At 37.8% G+C, this 20,878-nt stretch overlaps 4 protein-coding genes across 4 annotated transcripts; all 4 read left to right on the forward strand.

The window, feature by feature from the left end:
- The first annotated feature begins 256 nt into the window (after positions 1–256).
- Positions 257–3,660, forward strand: LOC18588598 (thermosome subunit gamma). The gene is made up of 5 exons (XM_018128510.2): positions 257–724; positions 842–879; positions 2,073–2,343; positions 2,456–2,742; positions 3,012–3,660. The coding sequence occupies exons 1-5, from the start codon at positions 377–379 to the stop codon at positions 3,451–3,453; spliced, it is 1,386 nt and encodes a 461-aa protein (XP_017983999.2). The 5' UTR covers positions 257–376; the 3' UTR covers positions 3,454–3,660.
- A 2,912-nt stretch (positions 3,661–6,572) lies between these two features.
- On the forward strand, positions 6,573–8,903 carry LOC18588599 (putative polyol transporter 6). Its single transcript, XM_007013112.3, has 2 exons — positions 6,573–7,017; positions 7,176–8,903. The coding sequence occupies exons 1-2, from the start codon at positions 6,783–6,785 to the stop codon at positions 8,537–8,539; spliced, it is 1,599 nt and encodes a 532-aa protein (XP_007013174.3). The 5' UTR covers positions 6,573–6,782; the 3' UTR covers positions 8,540–8,903.
- Positions 8,904–9,024: 121 nt separating this feature from the next.
- Positions 9,025–11,708, forward strand: LOC18588600 (putative polyol transporter 6). The gene is made up of 2 exons (XM_007013115.3): positions 9,025–9,941; positions 10,157–11,708. The coding sequence occupies exons 1-2, from the start codon at positions 9,803–9,805 to the stop codon at positions 11,542–11,544; spliced, it is 1,527 nt and encodes a 508-aa protein (XP_007013177.2). The 5' UTR covers positions 9,025–9,802; the 3' UTR covers positions 11,545–11,708.
- Positions 11,709–14,834: 3,126 nt separating this feature from the next.
- On the forward strand, positions 14,835–16,091 carry OFP8 (ovate family protein 8). The gene has a single exon (XM_007013117.3). The coding sequence runs from the start codon at positions 14,891–14,893 to the stop codon at positions 15,830–15,832; it is 942 nt and encodes a 313-aa protein (XP_007013179.3). The 5' UTR covers positions 14,835–14,890; the 3' UTR covers positions 15,833–16,091.
- Positions 16,092–20,878: the final 4,787 nt, after the last annotated feature.

The raw sequence follows: 20,878 nt of genomic DNA on the forward strand, positions 1-20,878 counted from the left end.
TATACCTTTGACTGACGGAGAATGTGTTTTCCCTTCAGAAATTGAGTGAGAATTGAATATATATATATAGTACTATTAAGAAAAAAAAAAAAAAAAGGCAAAAACGTATCTTGTGTATTGTTAATAGCGCTGTCGTTTTCATATTAGATGCATGGTTTTGTATTCCAACTTAATCAAGCTTTGTTCCATGCCATTGTCCTAACACTTGCGATTAACTAGTTTCACTTTCTTTCAAGAAATTAGGACTTTGCCTTAACGTGCAAAATACCACAACAACAAAAAACGAAAAAGATAATTAAAAATAAAAAACTATGAACCAGGCTATGCAGTAAGGAAAAGAAAAAGCCCCATCCTCCTCGTTCTCTCTCTAGCAGCCATGGTTTCGAGTTCTCTTTCACTTATCTCTTCCACATCTTCATTTCCTTCGTGCTCTAACCCTGATTCATCTTCCACGTCTACATCTCCTCGGCCTATCTCATTTAAGCTCTCCAAGCCCAGTCCTAGATTCTCAAAAACCCACAAATACCCGTCGTTGAAGCTTTTGGGTTGTTCCTCTAACGAGTTCGTTGAAGATGGGTCCGCGGAGCAGTTTTTCAAGAACAATTCGATAGCGGATTTCATGAGATTCAAGAGAGGGAGTCACAGAGGCAGCGGCGAGTTGCAGACTGCTGTTGTCAGCTATCGTAAGAGGTTTCCTTGGTCTATTCTTAACCCTTTTCTTCGGGTACAAACACAATCGCTCGAGCTCCGGTTCTAATTCTGATTAACCTTATAAAGAAGTACTGTCTTCCTCTTACTGGATTCTAATTGTGGGATTTTCTTTGATTTCTTGATGGGTCAGGTTGATTTGGTCTCAACGATTCATATCGCGGATAAAGAGTATGTTTGTCTAATTCAAAATATATTTAATGAAATTACCAGTAATCGTATATTTTGTTTCTGTCTTGGTTATGCATTATGGATGGAGGGTTGTGCTTAGTTATCTGGTTTTCAACTGACTTCCTTTTCCCCTAAAGAGTGTAATATACTAATCTAAAGACGACTAAACTTGAATGCATCGTTTAAAAAGGGGAAGTAGAAAAGTGGATGAAAATATCTGGTTGATTATAAGTTAATGGAGTGAAAATGAATGAAGTTGGGCGCCTTAGGACTGTGAGCCTCTAACTCTGTATGAATGCACTTGAGCAGTGATGAAGCAAGAGGTTTTAGTTGACTCCGTATCAAAACTATTCTACGGTTCGGATATTTAAAAAAATTTTAACCGAACCGCCCTATTCAGTTTTTTAGTTAAAAGAGTTTGCATTTGACAGTGAATGACAAAATTTTAAAATCTTTTTGTTTTGAAGAATGCAATTCTTGTGAGGAGAATCAATGAATCACCATTAAATAATCATTTACAAATTTGCAAGTGCAGCCTTTTGGAGTTTTCAAGGAAAGACTTTACCTTTCTTTGACCTTTTATGAAGATTTATTTTTCAGTATTCATGTACTATTTAGATAATTAGTGTCACATGAGGTTCAGTTCAAGTTTATGTGCTTTTTCCCATATTCAAATCTGAAACTGAACGACACACTTCGGTCAGTTATTTTTAAAAACTGCAACCGAATCTATTATATAAAAATCCCAACTGAATACATCGGTTTGATTCAGTTTTTGATTTTGTTTGCTCTGCCTTAGTGGATGGTAATTAGTGAGAATAATGTTAAAAAATAAATAATTATAGAAAGGTGGGACTCTGAGACTGCTTATATCTTGCTATAAGAATATGCTGTATGGAAAGGCACAGAAAGATGATTGTATTGACTAAGGAAGCCTGCTGATGAAAAACTGAGTTTTGGTCTGGCCTGCCTGCATAAAGAACAGCAAGAATATGTTAAAGATAGATATATTTTTTTTTCTTAATATTTCTCCTGGAAACCTTCATAGGAGTATGATGGATTTAGTTTGTGCACTCTATGACAACTTCCTTATGAACGTGTGGCTACAGAATCTAGTTGCTTGTAACAACTTCTTTGTTTCTGCTTGAGTGAGTTTTCTATTAAAATGCTTGAATTACTAATCTTGTCTGCAGATACTTTGAAACCCTTCAGAAGGAACTTGCACCATATGATTGTGTTCTTTATGAGATGGTGGCCAGCAGGGAGAGTTTAGAAAATAGAAGAAACCCTGCAGCAGCAAAAAGGCTCAAAAGTTCACGTTCCCGAGGTTTCAACATTCTGGGTTGCATTCAGCGGCAGATGGCTTGGATACTTAAGCTTGATTTCCAATTGGATTGCCTTGATTACCAAGCTGATAATTGGTGCCATGCAGATCTTGACTATGAGACCTTCAAGTTACTTCAGGTTAGATAAAAGTGATTGGATGTTTTTTATGATCTGAATTCTGAGGTCAATTTTGTAGTCAACAATAACGTGTTGCTTCTATATCTAATGTTCTTAATCGTATTTTTTCCAGCTTGAGAAAGGTGAAAACTTCTTCACATTTGCTAGGGATATGACCCTTAAATCAACAAAAGCTTTAGTGCAGCCTGCTTCAATCCCAGAGGACCTTGATCCTTGGAGATCCAAGCTTCTGTGGGCTTCACGTGTGCTACCTATGCCGCTTGTTGGCCTTCTCATTATTGGTGGTGTTTGTGCGGATGTGGGAAGTCAGGCATCTGATTATCCAGAGCTAGAAGCTTTATCAACGCTGGACTTTGGTGCTGCTATGAAGGTTTTCCTGGCAAAGCGACTAACTTCTGAGTAAGTTTTGGCAAAAAAATTATACTTTTTTATTAAATGGGTTTTTCATTTGCTTCAAGATGTGATGATAAATGATATCTTGATTTATGAGAAAACTTATTTGCTGGATTTTGGAGTTTCGTACATTTTAGATGCTAGTAGCTATGGTATTTTTAATTGGGCTAGAAAAAGAGGCAGAGGGTAGTTTTTGCATTTGAACATGAGTTCATATGTATCATCTGACAAGAATTGTTGGTAAGAGAATGATGCCAAAATACAATTTTGTGAAGGTTCACACAAGTGACAGCTGATGTGGAAGAGAGATCAGTTATCATTGGTGAGAGGAACAGAGCTGCTATAGAAGCACTTAGAAGAGCTATTGATGATGGTCACATTAAGATAGCTATACTGTATGGGGGTGGCCATATGCCAGACCTGGGGAGGCGCTTAAGAGAGGAATTTGACCTGGTTCCTTCCCAGGTACAGTGGATAACAGCTTGGTCCATTACAAAACGAGATCTTGAGAGCAGTTCCCTTCCGTTTTTGAAGACAATGGCTGAGGTTTCTGGCTGGCCATTGAACCGATACCAGACATTGGCATTGCTTATTTTCTCTTCAGTCCTTGCATTGGATCTCTGGTTTTGGGAACTCTTTTGTAGCACTGCAGTTAACTGGATCTCAGAAGTAGTTTCAGAAGTTGCTCAATATATAGATAATGCACAGGTGATGTGAGTCTTTGTTTGATAAATTGTTTCGATCAACATTCAACACGGATAATGGCAACCTGTTTGTGCCTGTGTAAATATGAACACTTATTTTACAGATATAGCTGATCTGAAAATTGTAGAAAATGAACTTTGTGAATTCATTCATAGTGGAAAAATAATCTAATTGATTAATAGGTGCCCTCCACTTGAGGGCATCTTCTCTTTGTTACTAGTTCTGTACCACATGCTCGAGTTCATCTTCCAAACTTACTTCTTTTTGGGTTAAATTTTGATTTTGAAAATGTGCTTTCCTCGTGTCCCTTATAGAACAAATCGAATAAGCACCAGAATTAGCATTTGGCTGCGAGGGAAAGCCAGCCAAGGGCGACACCTGACATTTCTTGGCGGTTGCCAAAAACGGTAAGCTGACACTTGATATTGAGGTGTTAAGCCAAGGCGTAAACACGTCTTCCCTGATGCACTAACGACAATAATTAAAAGCTTTCTTGCTTAGCAATTTGAAACACAAATTCATAGGTACCAATTCACTTTCCTTTGTGTTGCTTGTTTAAACCAAAAAGGTCTGTCATGTCTGAGTTAATTAAGGTGCCTTATGGTTCATAAGCCAGCAAAAGTTTCAAGGAAGAGCACTGATTTCCCACCTCGGCTTCTCTCATCGTCTACAACTGGAAAGATTCCCTTATTTTACGTTGTTCTTTTCACAAAACATGTTCCCTGTTTCCTTGACATTTACCAGCAATATTCGGGCAAAGGCTCCACTTTAAAAGCTTGTCAAATTTCATGTATTCAAAATAAGTAATTTCATGGGTAGCTTTGAAAAATAAGTAATGCTTTTAAAGTCTTAGAGAGAATATCTTGTAATTCTGTGTCACGGAACTAGGGTGGATATGGGCAAGTATTTTTCCGAGAATACCGAGAGAGTGTAGTATAAAAGCTCTTTGCATTAGATGAGAAATCATTAAGAGAAATTTTATTGTATTTCAATTTTTCAATAATAAATGAACTGTTTCACCTGTAAATGTAGACAAGTAATTGAATCAAGTAAAATTCTTGTGTTTGTACTTGGGATTTATCTTTATTGTGTCTTGTTCAATTTTCACGACGGTAATTTGAGCTCCAAGCCATATCAATGCACTTTCTCCATAACTAGCAACTTGTACATCAATGGAGCTGTTACTGTTGCAAATCATTCCATGTCTGGAATGATCATTTACTGGCTCTCAGGAATGCTAGTTTTCTTACTATAAAGCAAAACATCTCCTTTTATGTCTTAACTTAAAATGGCATTCCATTACACAACACCTTGAGCTGTCTTCAGGAATTTTTTTAATTATCCCAATAGCTTTTTCCTCTTTTGTAGAACCTACAATTTTGTGCAAGCGACAGGGAGGATAAGTTCCAGGACCAAAAGCAGTAAAAATATAAATATATGCCTCATCATGGCAACTCTCTTCCATCTTACCAATCTCTGCATTCCTTGATCACCAATATCTTTTCCATCTCTTCTCAGTTTACCTTCTTGCGTGATTGAATTTTTCTCACAAAGAGGATTGAGGGGGGTCTTGGCAAGCAAAATTTCAGAATCTGAAAATCCCTGTGAGGAGTTTTGCATTTTTACGCAGTCCATCTAATTCTTTAATGGTATGATTTCTTATTTTCTCGCTTGCTTCTGATTGCCTTGATGTTTTACCCCGTCTCCGACTCTCAGTCTTTTTTGATCATTTTATCTTATCTGCCTGGTGGATGGTGTTGCTAGCTTAAATTTGTCCATTGCTTGCCAGACTCTACGTTGTTGACACTGTGATTGGAACAAATTCATAACAGTCTAAACACGATGTAAAGCTGTTTATGTTTCCCTTATAATTAAACATGTTTAGGACTTTACTTAATCTAACTTTAAAACAACATTTATAACCAGGAAGAAAAAATAGAAGGTGGTCCATGAGAATCTCGATTTCCCTTTTGTTGTTGAAACCACGAGTTTCATTTTGCTTCTGCTTCGAATACAAACGTTCTAGGTTGTCAAAGTTATAGTTCTAATTTTTTAGAAAGCAGAACTTAGAATCCTTTTCAAATTTGGGCTATAGGTTGATGGCACTAGCTATATGTTCTGATATGATTCAAGATCAAACTATATATCCATGCCATGATCATAATTGGGAAAAAAAAGGACATCAACAAAAGAACAAAATTACTCACTGTGGATGACATTTCCTGTTTGCATTGACAGTGATTGGTTTCCACTGACCTTATCTCCTGAACTACATATAGGACGGAAAAATTCCTTCTGAGATTTGTGTTCACATAGGTTTTGTGTCATTTGTCGCTACTCATTCTCTTGGGAAATGGGGATATGCAAGTATTAAAAAGGTTTCTGCTTTGCCACTTAAAAAGCTTGCTGGTTCCTGCTTCCTAGGATTCTGACTCAAAGACAGCACTTTGAAGACATGAGAATCTCTGAGTTAAGGAACCAAAATTCCCCTCCTTCATTTTAATATAGTTGTGACACGAACCGAAATCCCTGCAAGCGAGCATGCCGGCAACATTTTTGGTCCATTGTTTTACAAATGTATACTAATTGCAGAGGCTTATCTCTGCCTCCTTGAGTCATGCCACGTGTAAAATGAGTTTAAGACAATTCCGGAAGATTACTACCAAAAGCAATGAGGTCAGCTAAATCAAATTTGACAAGTATCTGATCCTAATTGCTTTGATAATATCTAATCCTATGCATTGTTTATTCATTGAGACATAATAGATGTATTTGCTTGTAATTAACAACTATAAAGTCTAATATCAAAGGTTGGAAGGAGCTGAGCTTGAAAGGTCTTTTGCGTAGTCCATTCAGACGGAAAAAGTTGACCCTATCACATGTGGAGTTCTCATACCTATTGATATTCTGGCCAGTATTCGATGATTACACCCCACCACATCCTCAAATCTTCAAATCCAGCTCAGCAAAAGAGCTACATCGTTTTCATGATGGCTGTTATGACTTTGTTTTTATGTAAGTAAAGAGGCTAAAGACAAGCAGACAAGTTACTGTTGGGTAGTTCATTAATTTCTTGTTGGATAGTCACTACTGTATCTGTTTTCTAATACTTGCACAGCAGGAGTGGCGTGCCTGGCTCAGGCCACTATGAGAAAAAGTGGCTTTGACAAAAGCAATTTCTACCCTTGTACTCAAATATAAATATGCGCTGGTGTGATAAATATTTAAACTGTTTTGAAGTAGGATGGTATAGATGTAAACCGGGTTGGGTTCAGCAGTAAGCCTGTGTCTTAAATGTTCCAGGCTTATGTTTCAGCCGTCTGACAATTAATTTTCCAGTCATGCGATTCAGTTCTTCTCAGGAATTGGACAAACAACATCACTACCATCTTCTTCCGGATTCCGATCTGCAAAATGATAGAACTGGAAGAAAGTGGCAGAAAGAGGTCACTAAATCTGAAACCCCAAAAAACAAGTCACAACCAGATGTCAGTGGTCGTAGGCGGGGCCGTTTCAACAAATATGCTCTTGCCGGTGCTATCCTTGCCTCCACAAATTCAATTCTACTTGGCTATGGTGAGCTATTTTGAATTAGTTAAATTGAAATATTTAATATATGCACCAGATCTTACTTCTGAGTTTTAATCTCCACGCACAAGAAAAGCTAGATAAAATCTGAGTACTAATCTAGCAAAGTTTCTGGTTATATTTTGGGCAAATTTTGTTGCTTGCAGATATTGGGGTGATGAGTGGAGCAGCGCTATATATCAGGGACAATCTAAAGATCAATTCAACCCAAGTGGAGATCTTGGTGGGTAGCTTGAATGTATGTTCTTTAATTGGCTCGCTTGCCTCAGGTAAAACTTCTGACTGTATTGGCAGGCGTTATACAATAGTCTTGGCAGCAGCCACGTTTCTGATAGGAGCAATTTTAATGGGACTAGCACCATCATTCTCTTTCCTCATGGCTGGAAGAGTAGTAGCCGGAATTGGTGTTGGCTACTCTATTATGATCGGTCCAGTCTACACTGCGGAGATCTCTCCGGCCATGACTCGGGGCTTTCTCTCTTCACTCCCTGAAGTCTTCATTAATGTTGGAATTCTACTTGGTTACATCTCCAACTACGCATTGTCTAGTCTTCCAGAGCACATAAATTGGAGACTAATGCTAGGACTAGCAGCCCTGCCAGCCTTTGCTGTTGCACTAGGCGTCACAGTGATGCCAGAGTCCCCTCGTTGGCTTGTCATGAAAGGCCGATTTGTGGAAGCGAAGCGAGTTTTAATCAAAACGTCAGATTCTGAAGAGGAAGCTGATATGAGACTCGCTGAAATGGCAAAGGCTGCTGCAACTGTAGAACAAGAACCATCTTCACGTAGCTGGCATGGCCAAGGGGTTTGGAAGGAGTTGCTACTGAGGCCATCTAGGCCTATTCGACGAATTCTCATTGCTGCCATTGGTGTTAACTTCTTTATGCAAGCTTCTGGCAACGATGCTGTTATATATTACAGCCCCGAAGTGTTCAAGGACGCTGGAATTCACGGAAGGAAACAGCAAGTCGGTGTTACAGTCATCATGGGAATTGCCAAAACATGCTTCGTTTTCATATCTGCTCTTTTCCTGGACCACTTTGGGAGACGGCCCCTCTTGTTGTTGGGCTCTACAGGGATGGCTATTTCATTAGCTGGGCTAGGCCTTGGCTCCGAGTACCTTCAGCAATGCTATGAGAAGCCAGCATGGGCCATTGCCTTGTGTATAGTGGCTGTGTGCGCTGATGTTTCCTTCTTTTCGATTGGGCTCGGACCTATCACATGGGTCTACTCTTCAGAGATATTTCCAATGCGGTTACGAGCCCAAGGTTCAAGCCTGGCAATATCAGTCAACAGGGTGGTTAGTGGGATTGTCTCCATGACATTTCTAAGCATTTCAGAAAAGATTACATTCGGGGGAATGTTTTTTGCACTTTCAGGAATCATGGCGGTGGGCACAGTTTTCTTTTACTTCTTTCTGCCTGAAACCAAAGGCAAGAGCTTAGAAGAGATTGAGATTCTTTTTGAGGATAAACCTCCTGATGGAAACAATAAAGGTCTAGCTTCCTAATACAAAGGGGCTTTGCCCACAAATTGAAAAATGATCTGCAAACATCTTTGTTTAAAGCTGGGTGCATGGTGTTGGTGGAGCTTTAAGGAAAAAAGTCCAAGCATTTAGAACAGGCAAAGACATGGCTTTCTGGGAAAAAGACTGTGACATGATACAGGTAAAATGTCAATTCGATTAAGCTTTTCGAGTCTAGAAGCGTAGACTTACACATTGATACTCAATTGGAAAAGATTTGGATTTTTGTTTTCTTGTGGCAGGTGAAGAAAATCAAAGGTTGTCGTCAAATTCCTTGGTACTTCACTTAGTGGAAATACATGGGGATTGTGTAGTAAATATTTTAAATATATGATCAGATTTAAGTATATATCCCATGCTTCGTATATTTTTTTTGACTTATTTGGTTTGTCAGACTGGCATCTAATTTAATTATGAAATATATGTTTGTATAATAAATACGTGTATATATATATACTATTAATACTTATTAAACACCATAAATATAGCAAAAACTTATATTTTTCGTAGTAAAAATTTTGTAAAACTCATTAGTGGTCATATAAAAAGGACAAATTATTCTTTTTATTCATGGAAAGAAATGCTTAATTCTACACTGGGAGACACATGGCTTGATCTTCTTAACCCAAATAATGGTTTACAGCATCTGTAAGCTGAAATGGTTTGTCCAAGCCATGGTGTGATTGATAATTGTAAACTTCCAAAACTAAATTTCAGGTCTGCTTGAAGGCCACCAGCTAGCCAGTGGTAATCCCATTTTCCTTTTTCTAGTATAAAAGAAGAGTGCCGTGATCACCTACTTGTGGGCTTTCTTCATCTTTAATAGTAATATAATCCACAGTTTTATTTAGTTAATGGTTTTGTAGTCCTCTGGAATATGTGTGTAAGCCTCCGATTGCCCATTGATACTTGTAAAGGGGTTTTACTCGATGACTATCAGATGGAAAGAATTTTGCATAAAAGAGGAAGCGTTTCATTAATAAAAGGACAAAGAAAACAGTGCCAGCTCATGACCGATGGATATCACTACTGCCAAGCGCGAACGTGTTCTTCATTCCTAGCATAATGCCTAGCTATGCATTTCACGCAGTTTGAGTTCCATTTGAGATCCAAACAAACTCCCCGGATACGACTTCAACTAACCCCTCCTTTCAGCCTCACCAAACTTATCTTCTTCCAAAAGTACCTGAGGAAAAAGAAAAATAGAAGTGGAAGGAAAAGCATAAATTAGCTGCAGAGGAAGCTGAAATGGACGCCAATGAAATGGAATCCCAACAACACAGGGCGGTAGGTGATGATGAATTTGGCCGTATAAACACTGGTCTAAACAAGTACACTATTTTTTGTGCTCTTCTGGCCTCTACAAACTCTATTCTCTTAGGCTATGGTGAGTCCACTTTCAGTTGTCTCTTTTCTATACCTTTTTTTTTTCTCCTAAAATTGTCAAGAATCCATGTAGAGACTAGAGATTAATTAAATGCGTTTTAATTTGTAATCAGAACCCACAAAAATTAATGCTTGTATGTGGCATGCCTTCAAGCCAAACCCCTTCTTCTCCGTCAATGGTACTTTTGGGTAAACTGTTGTGTATACCTTTTGCAGATATTGGTGTCATGAGTGGGGCAGTGCTTTTTATCAAAGAAAACCTCAAAATCTCATCAGTTCAAGTAGAAATCTTGGTTGGTAGCCTGAATGTGCTTTCACTCATAGGCTCACTTGCCTCTGGCCAAACCTCAGATTACATAGGCAGACGTTACACAATTGTCCTAGCAGCAGCCACATTCCTGGTAGGTGCACTTCTCATGGGGTTTGCACCCTCTTTCTCATTGCTCCTAGCAGGCCGCATAGTTGCTGGCATTGGCGTAGGCTATTCCCTCATGATTTCTCCTGTATACACAGCTGAAATCTCCCCTGCTATGAAACGGGGGTTCCTCACTTCCCTCCCTGAAGTATTCATCGTCTCTGGAATCCTCCTAGGCTACATCGTTAACTATTCTCTATCAGGTTTGCCCCAAAACATGAACTGGAGACTGATGCTTGGCTTTGCAGCAATACCAGCTATTGCCATTGGATTCGGTGTTACAGCAATGCCAGAATCACCTCGTTGGCTTGTCATGAAAGGGAGAACAGATGAAGCAAAACGGGTTCTGGTCAAAGTCTCAGATAGTTGTCAAGAAGCTGAATTTAGGCTGAATGAAATAACCAAAGCTGCTGCTTTGGATATAGGCCAAGCAGCTTCTTCAAGCAACAGTGAATGGCGTGGCCAGTGGGTATGGAGAGAACTTCTATTGAGCCCATCAAGACCCGTCCGTCGGATTCTTGTTGCAGCCATTGGGATTAACTTTTTTATGCAAGCTTCTGGCAATGATGCTGTCATATACTACTGCCCCGAAGTGTTCAAGGATGCTGGCATTCACAATAAGCGACAGCTTTTTGGTGTCAATGTGATCATGGGAGTAGCCAAGGCTTCTTTTGTGTTGATTTCGGCTCTTTGTTTGGACAAGTTTGGGAGACGACCTCTTTTGTTGCTAGGCTCAATCGGGATGGCGGTGTCCTTGGCTGTGTTGGGCATGGGTTCCAAATTTCTCGAACACTCAGAAAGCAAACCTTTGTGGGCTATTATTGTGTGCATCCTGGCCGTATGCGCTGATGTTTCCTTCTTCTCAATTGGGCTTGGTCCAATCACATGGGTTTATTCATCAGAAATATTTCCTTTGAGGCTACGGGCCCAGGGCACAGGCCTGGCTATCTCAGTGAACAGGCTGGTGAGTGGGGTGGTGTCCATGACGTTTCTGACAATATCCAACAAGATAACATTCGGAGTAATGTTTCTTGTGCTTTCCGGAGTAATGGTGGTGGGCACATTGTTCTTTTATTTCTTTCTTCCAGAGACCAAAAGCAAGAGTCTAGAAGAGGTGTGGGCACTATTTGAGGACAAAGATAAAAGTAATGATGGGGAAAGGGGGGGAATGCAAATGAGAGAAATTTGATGCTGTTATCCTACTATTAGTTAGGCACAGTTAAAAGCATTGTACTTAAAAACTAGTGTTTCGTACCTGCATTGACCTAATGATGAATTGTTATAACTTTTAAAGACCCTTTCCACATGTAGAACAGGGGAAAAGGATCAATTATAGTTGCAATCTTGCTTAAACTTTTTTATTCCTTCTTGAAAGTACTTTCTACTTGATCCCCAGATCCAGAAAATATTACATCTACCTTCCTAATTTAGAAATGTGCACAAAAAGAATGAATTAATTTTACAAAAATAACATATCGATTATACCGAGGAGAAAAGTCTATATTTTCTTAAAACTTGTAAGATGTTATAATTATATTTAATTTATCCTTAAAAGGGTTCATTCCTTTTGTATTTGATCCCTCAATTTATCCAATACTTTATATCTCTTTTATCTTTAGATTTATTATGACAAAATAAAAAAAAATTGACTATTAAAATAAGTTCAAATAATTTTTTTTGTATTGCGTTTGATGAAATATTTTTATTTTTATTTTTACATTTAATCAAATAAACTCTCATTATTAATTATTGACTAATTATTATTAATCAAATATTACTTATTATTTTATATCATGTGATGCTATGAAGACAAATCATAAAAAATGATAGGTAACATAAGGAGTTAATTTCTTATAGGTAACTTAATAATGGTCTCATATCCTCAGGGTATATACTTAGACGACTAGAACTGTCTGTAAAACAAACACGATGGGATGTGCATCTAACAATGCTAAAATCATGGATTTATGACTTGGAATTCGAAGCCCAAATTAATTATTCATGACACAAGTTTAAAGGATGCACGTATCGACGAAGAAAAGGGCTAATATTAGTATCTCACAACCTTGGCTTGTATTGTTGGTCTAACGCTCTTGTCCTGTAATGGAGGATCTATACTCTATAATCAAAATTAAAGAAAAAAAATTAATTACTAGGATTTGTTTTCTTGACAGTCAATGTAATTAATAAAAGACTTGATTGTGCTAATCCAATAATGAGGTCATGAATGTTGCAGCAGTAAGCTGCTTAATAGAGCCAAATGGAAAAAAGACAACCGCACAAGAAAAATTTTGACATAAACCCACAAAATTATGTTGCAAAAGTCATAACCCACATGGCAAATGCTATTGCAACCAATCCCTACGGGTGAAGCCCCCGATATGCAAATCCCATTTGATTTGAAATTTTCAGAGCTTTCGTAATGATGACCTTACGGTTTCAAAAGCTAACAAAAACAAAAAAAAAATGTGGGTCAGAAAAGATCTGTGTGAAATACAAAGGGTTTCTACTTGTCACTGAGCTTAACTTCATACTCCAAAAAGCTGAACTCAACCACTCAAAACTGTCTGTTAGCTCTTGGTGTGGCATTTCAAAGGGTAAGAAGTGCACTCTTTGAAATGTATTTTTCTTGTTTGGAAGCTTCCCAGACGTTGAGATGCTCTTTGACAGCTAGTCTTGAAGGGTACTGAGAGAGGCCTTGACATTGTGTTTGTGTGTTGGTTTAAGACCCCTGTTTCTGGGAAATGGAGATTGCATAGTCTTATAAGAGTACTTTCTAAGATTCAACTTCTTGGTGTAGCCAAAGCCTTAGACCTGTTTATTTGTCCTCTATCGTACAAGTTTAGGCCAGACGCTAGCATATCGACAAGCTTCTGTATAAAAATCTAATACATAGTTTGAAATATGGAAAGGTTGAGAAAATATATTAAAAATTTTCTTCCACTACCAATCATGGAAAAGGTGACAACATTACCTTTGTCCTCCACTTTCAATCTTGAGTTTTTTAATTTACTTTTCCCATCTTTCTCTCACACACACAGGCGGAACTACGCATTCTTGCACTATAAGCTTAATCATATGGAGTAATAATCGCTCGGTGGAATAATCAGATTTACTGTTAAAAAGACAGTTCAAATTGAAATCACAGTCGCTAATCCATCCACCGACATTGATGACAACATGAAGTTGTTTGCTAGTACTAGGAGTAGGTATTAGGTATGATACACATAAAGATGAATAGCGCGAGTAGGGCCCTGTATGTCCCCCAATTCCCATTCTTGATTCATGTATTAAGTTTTCAGGCACATTCCCTTTGGTGGTTAACCCGCAAAGGGAGCCCCATTGGCCATTGCTGGGGAATAAGAAGGGAGTCCTTATGCCACCAACCCCACCCCCATTTATAAGTCAAAAGATAAAAGCAAAGGATGGCAATGTCACGGTTATTTGTTTTCCATTCGGTGTCCCACCCTGTTCCATAGTACAATACGAAGCAACGTATGCATATATAGTATTATACAAATTGAATGGGAATTTATAATGCTCTATATGCATCTAATTTATTTTCAACTCCTTCCTTTAAGGGTAAAATGTGAATATTTAGTATCTAACAATAATTTTTATTCATAGAATCCTTTTGTGGCACATTTCGAAATGCTGCCGCACCCCAGAAGAGTGATTGTCACAATTATCTGTTGAAGTGGTACCACATACATTAAAAAGCTACTAATAATGAGCTGAAACTCTTTGTAGGATCAGATATAGGGGGACAGCGTTCCTGAATCAAGTGGATATTCCCAGACTTCTCTTTTAAACAGTCTTTTGAATCCCGTGGCCCAAAATCAATAAGCAAGGGTTTACTCGATTACCCAATAATGAACAATGGTACTCGTACTTCAATAATTGTCTTCTACAAAATCATCTGTTACAGAGAACTTTTCTGTGTCATTATGCTTGGATGCAAGCAGTTTGAATTTCAAATACAATCCAAATTTCTCAACAGCTTTGTTTAATTGTTTTGGTCCCTATTTCCTCCAATTCTCCCCCAGTAAAATGTGGTTGGTTGGGCATTTACTTGACCATACTATATCTGGAATTCATTCCCCAAACCAGGATTGACCTGCCCAATTGATTACTCCTTTTCCTAACTTGAAATATTCCCCATATTCATCTGGACTTTTTATCAAACAGTAATTAAACTTTTAGTTGGGACAATTTCTACTCACATGATTCAAAAATTAAAGCACATAAGTTGCCGCGTGTTGTGACTTTCAACCTATTTTTCTACACTAATTAATCCAAAAAGAGGTCTTCTCCTTAACGCAAATTTTCCACAATGAGGACAAAGAAATGGACGAACAACAGCAAAATGTTTTTCACCATACTACTGGTTGCATTCATTTTTATTATAAAATCACGTTCACTTAAGGTTTATCATGTATTTTATTTGTATAAGTTATCTATCTCCATATATACCGCCACCCTCCCTTCAAAAACACCCACTCTCTCTCTCTCTCTCTCTCTCTCTCTCTCTGGAAATGGAAAATGGATTCAAGCTACGAATCTCTCGCATGTTTCGATCCTCGTTTGGCTCCTGCCGGACCCGGAACATCTCGGACGTTATCGAAAAAGCCGTTTTCTCACCTCAAAACCACAACAACCTCCACTTGATCGAGCCACTGTCGTCCTCGTCAGCTAAGGCTCGACCCTTCCCATCCATTTGCAAACCCAGATGCCCTGAATCAACCCAAGGCGCCATCAATCATGATTGTATCATGATCACTCCAAGAGAAACTCTTCCAAGGCGTAAAGTGTCTGCTCGTTACCCTCCTTTTCTTGTCTCCTCGGCTGATTTCAATGGCCGCAATTGCCCTCCTGCTTCCCCTATATCGCCTTTGAACCTGTTCTCCGACTGTAAAGACTTTGGTTTCTATGAGAAAAAGAAGAGTTTAACCAGAAACAAGAAGAAGAAAAAGAAAAATAACAAAAGGGTTCATGTGAAAAGCAAGAATGTTATGTCTTCTACTACCACATTTTTCAGCTCATCTTCTCAAGAAAGTGCTAATCATAATTATGGTGGTTGGTGGTTTAGCAGTGAAGATGAAACCGAGACTCTTTTCTCTTCACGGACTCTCTCGTCGGATTCATCCGAGTCTCCCCGGCAACGTTCTTACAGGAAAAGGAGCAACAGTGCTCGTCGGAGAAGAGCTAAGAGCAGGAGCTGTGACATGGGGGTTTTACCTTTGGAAGGAACCAATAAAGTAAAAGACAGCTTTGCTGTGGTGAAAAGTTCCAGTGATCCGTACAATGATTTCAGGACATCGATGGTGGAGATGATTGTTGAGAGACAGATATTTGCAGCGAAGGATCTCGAGCAACTGCTGCAGTGTTTTCTGTCACTGAACTCTCATCACCACCATAAGATTATCCTTGAGGTTTTCACAGAGATTATGGAGACCTTGTTCTCCAATTGGTCTTGATGAAGAAGTAGAAGAAGAAAAACTGTAACTTCGTTTGTACTTGTCTTTGTTTGTTTTACTTTATGTTCTTAAGAAATTTAGTTTAATTCTTAGATCTTAGACTTCTAACTCCGAATTAACGTTGTTAATGGGATAAACCTTCCATATTATCCAAACAGTTTATGTTTTTTTTTTTTTTCTCTTTTTGCTCTGTCTCTTTGTACTAGCTGGCTGGCTTACACAGCACTGATCAAGTATATGACTTTATATTTTATTTTAACAGTGCTTGTTTCTAGGAAACCCTAAAGTGGAATTTTCTCTCAAAGCAGGATTGGGTTTGTTTGTTATAGTGTTTGCTTGCCTTTCTACGAGCATATTACTGCTGGGGGAGAACTGTTACTGAAAAGATAGGCCAGAAGGGGTGAAGAGAACAGAGGAAGAGCAAGGAAAATTGAGAAAAAATAAAATAAAACTCTTGTGGCAGGCAGTTTCTTTTATTCTTTTGAAAAGACAGGGTTTTGGGTTTGCTCAAATTTTTGAACAAAGAGGCGTACACTCTCTCCTGGATTCAACTTTAAAAGAAAAATGAAAAGATGAAACGAATGAGAGACGGTGCAGCTAGCAATCCTTTGATTTGAAAGCAGATACCAAAAAGTTGTGTAGAATCTCAGTCCCGTGTGTTGGACTTTTGTAAAAACTTCTTTTTCAAACCCCGATTGCACCAAAAGAATACAAGAGGAAAAATCCACCGCATGAATGTTTCTTGCTTGGATTGAACCAGATTTTGTTACATATACAATAATAATGGGTCAAAAGGCCATTGCTTGCCTTTAATTTAGCTTTCTAAAATCTCCATTAAGAAATACCAAACACCAACATCCTAATCGATGGCTATTTATGGCTTATACAAAAGTAATTAAATCGTTTGTTCTAAATCTTTCATTCCCTCGTCTAACATTTTTCGTTGAATAAAAACATCGTACAGTGACAAGTCCATGAGGTTTAATTACGACATACTGCATCCAATATCGGGCCTGCTGTCGAAACTCGGTGAATAAAAAATATGGCATCTTTATATAATTTAATTAAATTTAATTTTAAATATTGTCTTGTACTTTTTTGGATCATAGATCCACATACAAATTTAAAAAAAATAAAATATTAAATGGAACCGATTTTTATGAACTAACATTAAAATTATAAGGTGAATGGCTAAAAGATGCTTGCCTCGATCAATCGTTATGAATCCTTAATTCCGTCCAGCTTGAGAACAATTTGACCATCACATCTCTAAGCCAAAAGCGTGACAATGTTTACGATTTTAAATGATCTAAAATTGTGGTTGGCAATGGCATGATGCCTAGAGACAATATATATATATATATATATATATATATATATATATATATATATATATATATTCAAATTGATGGTTTGAAAATTATGGGTCCACAACAAGAAACAAAACTATTGCCCACTAAATTGAAAGCTACATCTCTATTTTTGTTGTGTTATAAACTAAATTCGATTTACTATGCAATTCGATTTTTGTTTCCATTACGTAGATGAAGAGGCAAACGTTAAACCAACACATCCCACCACCCTAACACATGAAATCAATATTTGGTTTTTGTCGTATAATTAATGTCCTTCCATAAGCTTTTTTTAAAGATTTTTCAAACATAAAAAGAAAATTTGTCCCTATATATGTGAAACCTCCGACAAATGATCACAAGAAAGATCCAGCAGCTCCCAAGCCAAGCACATTATGATGGTTTATACATAATCTTTCTGGGCTTAATTAATCTTGGGTCTCAAATCCCAAGGAAGAAAAAGGAATAAAGTAGATGAATAAAAAGTTGGGTTCAATGGGTTAATACGAGGTCTTAAATCAAATTGGAACATCAATATTTCTTGGCTAATGCTTTTCCAGCAACATGAGTGGGAAAAAGAAAAAGAATTGAGCTATGGGCTGCTTGTAGGTAGGGCAGAGAACCAAGGCAATTGATGTTGCTTCAGAAGTTTTTCCACGAACAAGGAAACGTCGGTTTCAGAGGATGTGTGTGGCTTAAAGATTAAAAACGACACAAGGGAATGAAAAAAATAGAGTGAAAGACAGAAGGTTAATGGAAGGAAAACCGGTTGAGGTTTCAATAAAGACAAAGAGAGAATGTGAGCCTGCAGGAATCTGTTTTCCACTATTGGATCTGGCTTTTTTTTTTCTTTGCCCATTTTTGACACTGTCTGTTCCTTAGGCTTGAAAGCTATGTAACATTGCATAAGAGAAAGGAAGAGAGAAGTACTGGAAGGAATTGGTTGCGTAGCTTTCTCTTCTCTTTCTTCTATATATCATGCATTTATGAGCAGCGGGATTCTTGAAAAACAATTATCTAGGACATCCCTGATCCCTCCATAGTATTTAAATTTCTCAACAGATATCGCAGCACAAATTGCCAAAGGCATTTCCTTAATGGGATACAAATTAAAGAATGTCTGGTTTTGGCAGTGGGCATATATATCTGTCGGAATGGTTGCTTGCCTTTTTTCCATTGGTTTCGCAACCTAGCATTCTCATTAATGGTCGCATTTTGTGGGTTCTTGAGCCCCCCATTCCAATTCCTCTCTTTCTCTCTCATTTGCAACATGTGATCAACTCAGAGGGTTTCTTTTTAAAACTTTTTGAATTCAATTTGATCAGTATGTCATTGGGGCTGGCATGGGTTTCAAGCCCGTACGTATCAACGCTTAGCTAAAAGCTTTAGGCCAGCCTTTCGATGATGCTCGGGACCCATATGGATAAATTGGCTTAGCCCTTTAACCTTAGCTAAAGCCCATCCTATGTTTTTTGGCTATGTTTCTTTAGCCTCTTGGATGTGGATGGAATCATTCAAAATCAGACAAAACCATATTCAATTTTTTTTTTAATATTTGAATGTCAGACTTACATTATATGAACAGAACACCAAATTTTGGGATCGCTATGGTGCAAATCCATGCACGTTTGGAAATAAGAATATCTAATTACATGTTACATAATAAGACAAGGGATGTTTCATGTCTCTTTTCTTTTTGGTCAGCCATGCGAGCTGGTGCCGTGCATGTCCTGGAAGTCTTGTAAGAGTTGGTGGAAGACTTGGAATTTTGGAGACCAACTGAGAAGAAGAAACCAGAGAGAGGCATGTGGGCAGTTTTAATCAAGAAGCAAGAGTCCAAAAACCTTGAGAGAAAGAGAAGCTTTGAGAGCGGCGGCTAGGTCTCGGTCTCCTTCTACTCTGACAGAGACTAGTTCCAACCCTAAGACAACGTGGCCAACTCCAAGTGGTCAAACAATCTTGAGTGCAACTCAACTGTCTCCATCGACTACATTAGACCTCTACTCCCCCCAGTTAAATAGGCGCTCCCCCGTCACCATCACCCCCTTTCACGTTTCTACACAATCGAGCCGCCAAGTAAGGTATTCAAGTGCCAAACTCCTTATTAACCTTTGTAGTTTGACGGTAATCTACGGTGTCCTGATCTAACCTATGCATTCGATTAGGGTGTGCATCTAGAATAGTCAGACTTGGAGGATTATCCTATATATCCTTCCGATAGATACCTTGCAATTGCTTTTGTAATAGTTTTATGGAATTTTGATGTGCCTGGGCATCTAACAGGCCTGACAGACTTGAAATAAGTTCCAAGTGGCAAGTTTAGCTTGAATGAGCCTAATCCTGGCGCAAAGCTCTAAGTTTGGGCCTGGTTAAATGGTTAACTACTAGCTAGTTTAGTTTCTTGTTTGTAATATCCCAATCATGAAATATTATTTCTGTATGTGCTAATTTACGAAAGATTTACATGTAATTATTCACTTCCAAATCTCAATCAAACTCAAAGTGTATGGCAAAGACTTGAACATTCTAACGTTTCAATTTAATAGAAAATTTTGTATATGCTACAATTTCTTAAAAAACTTATTTGTTTAAATTTTAATCTCATTCTAACTCTTTTTGTAGATATATAATTTAAGCATATTAGAAGGAGTTAGAGAGGGACTGAATATTGAATTTTGATGCTTTGTTGGAAAGACTACTATAATTAGGCGCTAAGTTTGTTGCTTTGAAATTCTTAGAGGTAGTGTTTGATTATTTGTAAGTTAGATGCATGTAAAGAATTAGGACTCTTTCTAAAGGATGGTAACGTGTCAGTAGAAAATTTAATTCTTAGGAGATATGGACGGCAACAAAAAAGAAAAGGTAAAATGTTTGTGTCCCAAGACCGATTGTCAAAGTGTCAACCGCAAATCATATCTGTTTGGTACAACATTCATTCAATAGGGTAGGTATCATTCCCTCCCATTGTTTTTTCCTTTCTTTTTTTTTTTCCTGTGTTTTTCTGCGTGGAAGTATAGGGTAGGTGCCCTTAATTTTGTCTCCTTCAATGCTGTAAGCTCTCGGTGTAGTGCTTGACAAATGTATAATATTCTCCAATTCCCACCCAAAACCTGACCCTTTTTTAGATTCTCATATCCAAAATAGGCCTTATGTAGTCTCTGTTTCCCTGTCCAAAGTCCAAAACAAATCTCCTTAACAAGCAGGCTCAAGTTATGAACTGGATAAATCATTAATTCAAAAGAATCCAATATTTGATGGCTATTCTTGACTCAAATTTGTCAGCTATCCCAGCAGTATACTACATGTCTTGCCTATGAATTGCATGTGTTGCTAGCTTTTAAAAGGAAGTAGTAGTAACAATTTTTTTTAGGTTCTTATCATCAATTCCCCATTTGCCATACATCTTTTGTACTTAAAAAGGAAACCCAAATTTTCTATTACTCCCATCCCATATCACTTATCTATAATACTATTGTTTTCCCCTTTTTAGTTAAAATGTAAGGGGAAAGTCAGCATACATGCATATGCAATACAACTGGTTATAATATTTAGCATATGTTAGAGTAAACATGAATTAACTTGTGTACATGTATATATGTATTGAGGGGGCATATATATGTCTATGTTTCTGACGTAACAATATTTGAATTTTATAAAGACAAAATAAATAAAGAAAGACAAATTTCTTGATGCA

This window comes from Theobroma cacao, chromosome 9 (genome assembly GCF_053813885.1).
Source record: "Theobroma cacao isolate CCN51 chromosome 9, ASM5381388v1, whole genome shotgun sequence".
Lineage (NCBI taxonomy): Eukaryota > Viridiplantae > Streptophyta > Magnoliopsida > Malvales > Malvaceae > Theobroma > Theobroma cacao.